Source organism: Leptopilina heterotoma, unplaced genomic scaffold (assembly GCF_015476425.1).
Source record: "Leptopilina heterotoma isolate Lh14 unplaced genomic scaffold, ASM1547642v1 Lhet_24, whole genome shotgun sequence".
Lineage (NCBI taxonomy): Eukaryota > Metazoa > Arthropoda > Insecta > Hymenoptera > Figitidae > Leptopilina > Leptopilina heterotoma.
In genome coordinates, this window is record NW_025110956.1 from 4,404,498 (window position 1) to 4,415,751 (window position 11,254).

Sequence of the window (11,254 nt, forward strand, 5' to 3'; positions counted from 1 at the left end):
GAATTTAATAATATTCTTATTTGTCAGATTTAATTCTAATTTTTATTGTGCAAAACAAATTTAGTAATACAATTTTTAATTAATTTTGAATTTAATTCATCAAAATCCTAAATTATCTGAATTTTAATTTATTTCAATTTTAATCAAACGGAAATTGAATCCATTGAAACTTAAAATTAGAGAAATTTCTATCTATCTAAAGTTTAATCGATTCAAATGTTAAATTATTAAAATTTTAAACTATTTAAGCTATAATAAAATGATTGATAGAAAATTTCAATTATAAGTACAAAAATAGCTATTTTTAATGATAATTTAATAATTCATTTTCTCAATTAATTTCACGTTAATTTTCTTTTATATAATATTTCTGTTACCTTATTGTTGCCTATTTTCGGAAAATAATTCACCTTTTCATCTATTTTAAAGAAAAAAGGCACTTTGAGCCCTGTTAATAATTTAATTCACGGAAAAAACGAATAAAGAGACTTTTACTACTTTCATAGTAGAACCTAAACTATTTTCGTAGTAAATTTTGTTACATTCGATGTAAATTTGATAAAAATTAGTTAAATGTACTCTGAATGTTCTACCAAAATTTACAGTCAAGACAGTTTAGTTTTTAAAGAATTAATTACAGTAAAACTAAAAAAATTTAGTAAAATTAAAATATTAATTTTGTAATTATTATATTTTTCAGATAAAAAAATTCAACATGAGAAGATTATCGAGGAAGATCGTATACTGAACATTTTTTACTGAATTATTTTGCATGTCAAGAGAGGAAATCTCAAAAGATTATTGAAAATAAATTGAATATATTTTTCTATCAAATAATCAGTTTGATTTTTTTCTTTACTATAAAAAACGCTTTATTTAGTTAAAATTTTACACTAACTATACAAACAAATTGAAGAAGAAACTAATTAAAATTAAACTAATACTGTAGACTTCAAGTAAAGTAGAAAAGAATTAAATTTAAACTAGTACTGTAGATTCAGTTGTGGATGTTGTTTCATTCGTTGAACTTTGTATTTGAATGGAAGAAGCTGTTGATTCAACGGTCGATAGTGTTTCAAATGTTGACGTCTCCTTTTTGTCTTCTTCTGATTGGATTCTCGTGTACTTTTCAACAGCCTCCTGAACAAGAATCGTTGCCGCGTTCAGAGATTCTGGCGTTATGTAATTTTTCGCTAATTCTGCAACCTGTTCTTTTATCTGAAAATCGAATGTTTCAATTTTAGTGTTCGCCTTAATTTTTTTTCTATTTTCGACAATGATTGAACTTTACAGAAAAATGAATTTATTTTTAAAAATTTATGTTCCTAAAGTTTTAAACGTTTAATTAAACGACGTTATTTTTTAACTTCTTTTAATTTCTAGATATTTTATAAAAAAAAATTGATTACTAACTAAGTAAATGTATAATTTTAGTTATTTTTCTTCTTTGTCTAGTAAATTTGGAAAATATTTAAATAGGAGAAAACTTTTGTTCATTTAAACGAAATTTTTAGATTTGAATTGAATTTTAGATTTGAATTTGAACGAAAACTTTAGGAAAATAAAATTTAATTCTAGAAGAACTTTTATAAAATTGTTCTAAAATATTTAACGAATTACCTAAAAATTGAATAAAATAATTCAATTTTGGAAGAATTACAATTGGAATTTTTGGAAATAATTAAATTTCAAATGGTTTTAAATTCGAAATTTTTGAGAATCTTAATTTTTACTTACTAAAAATTTCAATTATTATTTTTAGTCCTTTGTGATTTCCGAAAAAATAGTAGGTAATTTTTACAATAATTGAAGCACAATTAGGTAATTTCCTTTTTTTGCCATTTAAATTATTTTTTAATAATTATGTTTGTTTTTTTATATTATGTTTCTATTCAGAATATTATTTAGTGTTATCTATTATTATTTCGGATAATTTCAAGAAAAAATTGTAATTACAAACTATAAATTTATTTTTCAGATTTTCGAAAAGAATAAATATTGTTACTTACTTGATTTCTGGTGAGTGCGAGAGCAGGAAAGGAAATTGTACAAAGTGGTGTGAATGTACAAATTGTCGTTGTGAAAACAAGGCCCAATATTAAAATTAACAATACACTGGAGAGGAGAATTCCCGCTTTTGCACTATACAATAATGCAAAACTCGAAATTGGAATTAATTTTGCCAAAGCAGTTGTCCAACTTGAAATTGGTTGTTCCGTTGGGATTGGTAATTTTATCACAGCTCCATTATATCCACTGGGAGCATATCTATACTCTGAATATTCAGGATATGTTGGATAGAAATATCGAGCCGGAAACGTTAGATCCTCTTGACTAAATATCCTCGCATTATTTTCCGATGGAATTCCATTATTTGGAAATTGTTCATAATTCTGTGCAATTTGTGTATTGTCATTTGCTATTTGACGCGTTATTTTGCCACCAAGAACACTACTAACGAGAATCAAACTCACAAAAAGGTGGCACTTCATTGTGAAAATGTTTTTTCTGGAATGGAAAATTTTCTTTCTTTAATTGCTTTAAAAATGACTAGTGTAAAAATAATCTTCGTTTTCTGTATTTGATGAAAATGAAGAAACTTTTTATTAAAAACAAAGTAAAAGTAAAAGAAAGTAAATATCAAAATTTATTTATATTAATAAATATTAACTCTTGAAGGAAATCTTCCTTTTTTTGTAGTTGAAGAAACGTTTTTATTGGTGAAAAGTAAATGTAAAGAAAATAAATATCAAAATTAATTAATATTAATAAATATTAACTCCTAAAGGAAATTTACTTTTTTGTCGTTGAAGAAACGTTTTTATTGAAGAAAAGTAAATGTAAAAGATAAAGAAAATTTCAAAATTGAATTAAAAAACATTAATTCTTAAAGGAATGCAGAAATATGTAAATTAATAAATAAATATTCGCTACTAGAGTATAAATGAAAATTGATGAAAATCGAAATGATGTAATTAATTAAATTGTAACTGAGAGAAATATAATTTACCTGTTGAGGATAGTCTCAGATTTTCCAAATTGACTTGATCAGGTCGACGGCGAAACTAGAACTGAAGCTTCAGAATTTTTTTTAACTACCTGAGAAAAATTTGAGAAAAATATTTTCTTCATTTTTTTGCATGACAATAATTTTCCGCAGGAATTTCTCTCCTAATCTCTTAAGCTTTAGACCCTTTTCATTTTAAGACAAGTTTCTGATGATCGTTTCAATATTTTTTACCTGAATCCTCAAAAAGTTTCAAGCTGAGCAAAAAAAAAAAAAGAATTTTGTCTATTCACTGTGCATAATTTAAAAAACAGTTCAATCATCTACAACAATAGAAAATAAGATAAAATAAAAGAAAAAAAATTTAATAAGAAAATAAAATAATTAATAAATAATAAATTTTTCAATATAAAAAAAACGGGATATTTTTGTATTTTTTTCAAGACTCAAAAATTATAAACAATTTAATTTCAATGGAAATTTTTTTTATTTAATTTAAGAAAACAATTTAGTTTGTTTTTTTAGTTTTATTAATACTTTAACATTTTTTTTTATTATTATTTTTATTATTTAATTTATAAAATTCTAATTGACTGTAAATTGTAAATTTAAACTACTAATTTTATATTATTTTATTAATAATTAAATTTAAGTTAATATATTAATTTGTAGTAAAAAAGAAATGTAAATACCAGAAATTCTTATAAAAAGAAAAAGACAAAGATTTCATGTAAGTATATTTTTATTATAAATTTTATTTATTTTTATAGAGCAAGTAAATTTTATTTTTTTTAAGTAGGTAGTAGTAAATTAATTAATTTAGTAATTAATTCTGTAAATTATTAATTTATACAGGTTAACCGTCCATTTTATTATTTTATTTAAAAGTTTATTTTGTTTTTTATTTATTTACTGTTTATTTTGAATTTAAATATATAAATTTCCAAAAGTTTCATTAGAACTTTCAATTTGTTGAAATTCAGCATTGAAACTTTCGGGAAAGTTTGGAAAAGTTCGTAAGAAATTTACGAAACAGTCTTTTCTGTCGAATTAAACTCTTTAGTTTTTTACAATTTTACTATTGTTTTTGTACAATTATTTTGATATATTCAAAGAAATACACTTTAATAACCTTAGAGTTTGAGATTGGAGTAAAATATTAATTAATCCTATCGAATTCGTGTGTGTCATTTCAATTACAATGCTCACAATGAGTAACATAACCTACAAATAATTTGTTTCTAATAAAATTATAAGGATTATAAACATTATAAATAAGGTAAAATTGTTTATTTGTTCATTTCTTTTTTAATATTTGCTTTCAAATTCGTATAACTCAACTTTTATTTCGCTTCTTCTTGTTAATTACATATTTTTTAATCCTATAGGTTAGGTAAAAATTTTAAATATTTTACATTAATTGTTAGCAAATATTTATAAAACTAAACTACGTGGATATATTAATTAATTTATACGACAATAAATTATTCATGCCTTTTTGTTCTAAAATATTATTGAGATTATTGACAATAAATTATGTTTAAAACGTTTAAAATTGTTTTAAAATTTAAATATTTTTTTGACGAAATTGATTACAATTTTTGTTCCTTAATTAAATAATTATCGACTTACAGATGTTTTATTTAACTTCTATTGTTATTTACATTGGTGAAGATTACAACCTTTATAATCGACGATTTAGAGCAAAAGACAATTTTCTGTTCAAATTTTTACAATATTTCTTGATTAACAAGTTAAAAAAATTTCTAAACGTAAAATATTGTAAAAAATTAATTTTGTTGTTTAATTAATTAATTTTTTATAATACTTTACGTTTAGAAATTTTTTTAACTTGTTAATCAAGAAATATTGTAAAAAAATTTGAATAGAAAAAGAAAATTGTTTTTTGCTCTAAATCGTCGATTATAAAGGTTGTAATCTAAAAAAAATTTCCATTCAAATTAAATTGTTTATAATTTATTTGAGTCTTGAAAAAATACAAAAATATCCCGTTTATTTTCAGAAATTCAATTTTGATTTTTTATTTTTCAGAAATAATTTCTCAGAGTTACAATTTTCCTAATTAACAATGGCTCAACCATGGATGAAACGATTTTACAAACTCACTGTCCATAGTACTTGGAAGCGAAAACCTTTCTGGCTTCCAATGGCTAAATCTAAAATGTTCAAAATCCCTCCAAGACCAGTTATACCCCAGGAAGAAAGCGAAGAAATCCATCTTCTTTTCAATCACTACAGAACAGCTGTTAATTCTTTAAGGTAATAATAATATATTATTTTTTTTTAATAATAACACTTTATTTTTTTCTCTTGAAATATATTTTAAACAAAAATCATATTAAACAATACAACAATAATGTAATAATAATCATTTTGTTATTAAATATTTTGTTTGAATTTAAATTTTACTAAAAAAATATACATATTTAACAATTTTATTTTTTAAAATTGCAGAAGACACTTCATAAAAGTAACCGAAGAATCTAATGTGCAATTGGATCCAGAATTAATAGAAAAGGCAAAGGAAGACGATTTTTTGGCATGCTCAGCAATTAACGATGAGTGGAATAAACAGATATCAATTGAGAGAGATGTACGTTTAGAAGAAGAACGTGAACTAAAGAAGGAATTCATTTCGAATGCCATCGAAAAGCATAAAAAGAGAAAAGAGGAAAAATTGGAAATTGCCAAAGAAGAATTAAGAAAAGCCCAGGAATTAATTCCAACTTTGATAACAAGTAGTAATATTGATGAAGCCATAGATACACTTTTAAAGAATGTTGTGAACCATAATTATGCAATTGACATCGATGGAGAAAAATTCACTGGGACCGATTATTATTCAATTGAAAAAAAGCAAAAATCAGAAGATGAACTTTTATTTAAAAAACAACAACAGTCAAATTGAAAATTTTATTCAAAAGTTTCAGAATAAATTACTTTAATCGGTATGTATATATATTTAATAAAGAAAAAATGTTTCACAATCAAATAGTAAGGATTAATATCCAATAAGTTCTTTTTCTTTATACAAATTTTATTGTGAAAAATTAATTAATAACTATTTTAATTTTTTTTAATATTATAATAGTAAATGTTAAGCGCATAAACCGCGTTATTTAATTCGCAAGGATTCAATTATTATCATAAATGAAATTCTTCGCAAGAATTCAATTATTTTCATAAATATACGAAAATTCAATTTTTTCAATTTTAATAAAATTCTATTAATAAATTCAATTGTTTTCAAAAATTTTGATAAAATTCTTTAGAATTCAATTATTTTCAATTCAATTTTAATTAAATTCCTCAAAAGAATTTAAGTTTTCTTCGAAATAGTATTGAATTTGTATCTTTAAAAAATATTTTTTATTTCATTATTTTCGTAAATAATAAAATTCGTCACTGAAATTGAACTATTTTCAATATAATTTTAATAAAATATCTCGAAAGGTTTCAATTATTTTCAAAATATTTGATAAAATTTGTTTAATCCAATTTAATTATTTTCATTATATTTTTAATTAAATTTCTTGAAAGAATTAAAATATTTTTAAAAAAGTTTTAGTGAAATTTTTCGAAACAATTAAAATATTTTTAAAAAATTAATAAAATTCATTGTAAGAATTGAATTAGTCTTAAAAATTTTAATCAAAAACCTTTGAAATAATTCAATTATTTTCAAAACTTATGATACAATTCTTTTGAAGAATTGATTTTCTAAAAATATTTCATAAAAAATAGTCAAATAGTCAAATTAAATAGAATTTGATTTGCAAATTTTTGAAAATAATTATATACGCAAAAATTTTCATGAAAAATGTTTAAATCAAAATTAAGGAAAATTAGCTTCAAATAATTATTTATCATTAAAATATTTTTTTAAAAAAGTAATTTTTGAAACTTTGTTCACTGTAATTTTTTATAATTTAATTATTTTTAATACTTTCAATTCCATATTTTCGAAAACTCAAATATCTACAAAAAAGTAATTAAATTAAAAATTTAAGTTTTTAGAATTATTATTGAAATTTTGAAGAAATCAATTTAAAATTTTTGATTTAAAATTCTCCAAAAGAATAATTTAGTTTTTTATATCATCCAAACATTATTTTAGAAATTCTATTATTTTCGTATAAAAATACAATAAAATATTTTTAAAAAACTAATTCATTAGGATGTTTTAACATCAATTTTTAAAATTCAATTATCTTTAAAAAAATTTAAATTTTTTAAAATCCAATTATTTTCAAATTTTTTACTAAATTTCAATTTTTTGTGCATTTTTTAATTAAATATTAATTGAAAATTCTATCAAAAATGATTTAAAAACAATTTTAAAAAACTAATTTTAAGAATCTTTTTCTTATGTTTAATAATAAAATAAATAATAAATATTATTAAATAATAATAAATAAATAATAAAATTTAATAATTTTATAATCAATTTATTAAAAATATTTTCAGTTATTTTTTCAATAATTTACATTATTAATTTTTTTAAAGAAACATTAAGGAGAATCACTGTTGCAATTATTATAATAAAAATTAAATTTTTATATTTTAAGAAATGAATTCTAGAAGATTTTTCGAAAAATGATTATAAATAATTGACTTAGTGAAGAAATTTAGTTAAAAATTCTAGAAAATATTTGAATTTTGAAAGAATTACAGTTGCAATTTTTGAAAATAATTGAATTTCAAAGATTTGACAATTTCAATTTAACAATTTTCGATCCGAGGCCCGTTAATTCTTAACGTATTGAAAAATAAATTCGAAAATCTCTATATTTTTAATTTACAATTTTCTTGCATCCAGTAATTGTTAAAAATATTTGCATCAACAAAAAAAAAATTCCATTCCATTGAACGTTCAGAACTTATAGGAAGACAATATATAATAATTAATAAAAGACACACTCCTTCAGTATCAGAATCCACAATTTATTTTTTTTTTTTTTGGGTTGTGACACTATTTATTATTGAGAATAGTTGTATACAGCTTTGAGTAAATATACATTTTCCAGTTAATCGTAATGCAACAATATAAATATATCATCCGAACATCTTTGGCTTAGACACACACGATTTTATTCGGTAAAAAACCCTGGATTGTACAAAAAAACCAAAAAAACGCATTTTAATGTAAGAAGAAAAAATTATCTAATCTGTCATTGATTAGTAGCAGACTCTATATTATAAGAAATAAATTTTCAAATATTAAAAACATTTAATTTTCGACTTCTTTTTTTCCTTTTAACGATATAATACTTAACGCTGTAACTCAACTCAAGAGATCCTGTCTGTTTGTTACTTAATTACAAGTAGTTAAAAAGTCACGTTTCTAAAATATTTTCCTTTTATATCTAAATAATCTAGATGATAAGTTTTTTTTCTATTTTGTTACATGGAGATAACAATAAACAATGTCAATAAAAAGGGTCGAAAGAATTTTAGAATGACGTCGAGAATTGATTATTAAAAAATATTATTTTGAAAATTTTGAATTTTAATTAAATCAAATTAAATTGAATTGAATTGAAAATCCAATTCAAAATTTAAAATTTTCTTAAATAAAATTTATAATTTTGTTGACGAAAAACGTTAATTTTTTTTCCATTTTTGGTCAAGAAACTAAGTGAAAATATTTCTTTTACACAATTTCTTGATTACGTTATAAACTTTAACGTTATTTTTAATGTTATAAATTTTTGAAAATAAAAAAATGTATTTACTATCGACGTCAGTCTAATGAGATTACTTCAAACGATGAAATTTCTTTTTACACAAATAAAAGTTTATCAAACAATTTTTTTTTTTTGTTTTTTGAGTATCGTGTAGTCTCACGTGACATTTAAATATATAATCAATGAAAAAGGGAACCTAACGGTGTTCCATAAAGTTGGAAATTAAAAATTAAAAACAAGAAAAAAAAACAGAATTAAGAACATCGTTCCAACAGTCGGTGAATTTGAAAAACTTCTAAAAACTATCGCTGCATTATCACAGAGGCTGCCTTTTTTTCGAAATTGAACATTCATAATTTCTTTTATTCAGCCAAACATTTTTTTTGTATTCATGATTTAATTAATTATTTTCAATCGATCAAAAATCAATCGTCATTTCAATCTCGAATTATTCAAGTTTTAAACGGAAAAATAAAAATAAAAATAAAACAAAAACTGAAATAAAAATTAAAATAAAATAAATCTAAAATAAAATAAAAACAAAATAAATAAAAAATAAAATGAAAACTAAAATAAATTAAAATAAAAATTAAAATGTTTTAAAAGAGAAATTCTTAGCCGTAAATATTACGATGAAATAATAAATATAACGATGAAAAATATCAAAATGTTTAGCTTAAAATAAAGAAAAAAGATTACAAATAGATTCAATACATTTTCATTTTAATATCCTCTAAATTCACAAGAAATTCTACGCTTTCCATCTGTGGTAAAAATACGCCTTTTACGATTATATATTTTTTTTTCATTTAAAAAACACATTGGCACGATAAAAAGTAATTTTTTTCGCAAGTCGATCGAATGTGTACAAGGCAGAAATTAAAAAATAAATTCTATATACTTTAAAAAAAAAATCGCTGGAGAAGGTACAATATTAGTTTGTATTTTTTTTTCGTTTTTATGGCATAGCAAATCATTTTTTTTTTATCTTAAACATCGTTAACATAATTTATTTACTTAATGTACCTTATGATGCTAGTTCTATTAAAATGTATTTACCGGTTTTGGAGTTTTTAGTTTCTATTGCACTTTTATTAACTGTTGATATAAAAAAAACGAAAAATATAGGAAAAAAAACAAGAGAGAGACTCTAGTTTTAACAATGATCAACGGAATAATGTAGTTTATGAAGGTACATTAGGTGATTTGTTTTTTCTTTAATATACCGACTAACAGATGCTTAAGTGTTGTACTGTTTTCGTCGTTACTTAATCATAATTATTTATATTATATTGTTATAATTATCATTATTACTAAACACAATAGGGTCACGCATGTATACGATTTATGGAAAAATGAAAAGTTATATACATTTTTATGTTATAAAATAATTAATCATTTAATTCATTTCATCAAGTTTTTGTTAAACTTTTATCAATTTTTAAATTTATTTTTAAATTTATTTTTAAATTTATTTTTAAATTTATTTATAAATTCTAATTTTTAAAAAAAGAGATTAAAAAAAATCTCATCGAGACTAAAAGTCAATTAATTAAAAAAATTGCAATATTGAAAACAATATTACATTTCGTTGGTGAATAAAAATTTATATTGTAAAAAATCTTGTAGAATTTATGAAATGGATTTAACGATTAAATGAACTCTTTAAAGTAGAATTCAATAAGAGCTTACAAAAAGAAAAGAAAAATGTAAGCCGCTTTTATTCGCTTTCAAAAAATTGCAGAAAGAAAAATTTAATTCTACACCTTTCAATAATTTCTAAAGTTTAAGGCTGTCAGATTAATCGATACGAGAATCAATCAAATTGAAAAGAAAATTTTTCAAGAAAATCAAACGAGAGAATTCTTTAACGTTAACAAACGTTAATAAATTAGGATTGTGCGCTTCGTTCAAATATAGAAATATACTTCGAAAAATTGTCACCTATACTTTCAAATTTCAAAGTTGACAAATTTTCCATTCCTTCCATATTATTTTCTGTTATAAAATTCCGTCTTTCAAATTTTTTTTCCGAAATATCTATAATTATGGAATTTTAAATATTTTAATCACATACTAAAATTATGTAACACTAATGTTAAACTTTGCAATTAATGTTATTTTACTAAATAGAAAACAACTAATTACTAAACTAAAAATACAACCTATATAATATAATATATACAAAATAAAACAATTATTAGTTTTTTTTCTTTAATATTATAGATAATTTTAACTTTGCATAAAACTTCGAAAATATGAAATTTAACGTAATTTGTTTAAATTCTCGAGTAAAAAAATTACTAACTTTTCAAAAATAAAAAAATTTTCATTAAGAAAGAATCTGACAGACTGTGTTAATAAAAATTAGTCCAATTTTCCAATTTCGCATTTTGGGAGAAAAAGAAAAATTTATTTCTTTTTGGTTGAAAAGTAAAAAAGTTTTCAACATTTTTGACAATTAAACGTTGCATTCGAATAAAAATTAATTGTTTACCAACAGTAAGAAATATTTGTTAAATTTAACGTTTAATTTTAA

At 21.4% G+C, this 11,254-nt stretch overlaps 2 protein-coding genes across 2 annotated transcripts; one reads left to right on the forward strand and one right to left on the reverse strand.

Moving 5' to 3' along the window:
- Nucleotides 1-713: 713 nt before the first annotated feature.
- LOC122502837 lies at nucleotides 714-3,251 on the reverse strand. Its single transcript, XM_043613126.1, has 3 exons — nucleotides 3,011-3,251; nucleotides 2,010-2,508; nucleotides 714-1,218 (listed from the first exon to the last, which is right to left on the reverse strand). The coding sequence occupies exons 2-3, from the start codon at nucleotides 2,490-2,492 to the stop codon at nucleotides 979-981; spliced, it is 723 nt and encodes a 240-aa protein (XP_043469061.1). The 5' UTR covers nucleotides 2,493-2,508; nucleotides 3,011-3,251; the 3' UTR covers nucleotides 714-978.
- A 756-nt stretch (nucleotides 3,252-4,007) lies between these two features.
- Nucleotides 4,008-8,262, forward strand: LOC122502918 (probable 28S ribosomal protein S26, mitochondrial). Its single transcript, XM_043613256.1, has 4 exons — nucleotides 4,008-4,286; nucleotides 5,060-5,287; nucleotides 5,483-5,976; nucleotides 8,056-8,262. The coding sequence occupies exons 2-3, from the start codon at nucleotides 5,097-5,099 to the stop codon at nucleotides 5,934-5,936; spliced, it is 645 nt and encodes a 214-aa protein (XP_043469191.1). The 5' UTR covers nucleotides 4,008-4,286; nucleotides 5,060-5,096; the 3' UTR covers nucleotides 5,937-5,976; nucleotides 8,056-8,262.
- The last annotated feature ends 2,992 nt before the right edge of the window (nucleotides 8,263-11,254 follow it).

Excerpts from the sequence above, each read along its gene's own strand:
- LOC122502837 (XM_043613126.1), bottom strand. The coding sequence starts at position 2,492 with ATGAAGTGCCACCTTTTTGTGAGTTTGATTCTCGTTAGTAGTGTTCTT. Across the intron at positions 1,219-2,009 it reads TCGCACTCACCAGAAATCAA|ATAAAAGAACAGGTTGCAGA; the intron begins GTAAGTAACAAT and ends TTCGATTTTCAG.
- LOC122502918 (XM_043613256.1), top strand. The coding sequence starts at position 5,097 with ATGGCTCAACCATGGATGAAACGATTTTACAAACTCACTGTCCATAGT. Across the intron at positions 5,288-5,482 it reads ACAGCTGTTAATTCTTTAAG|AAGACACTTCATAAAAGTAA; the intron begins GTAATAATAATA and ends TTAAAATTGCAG.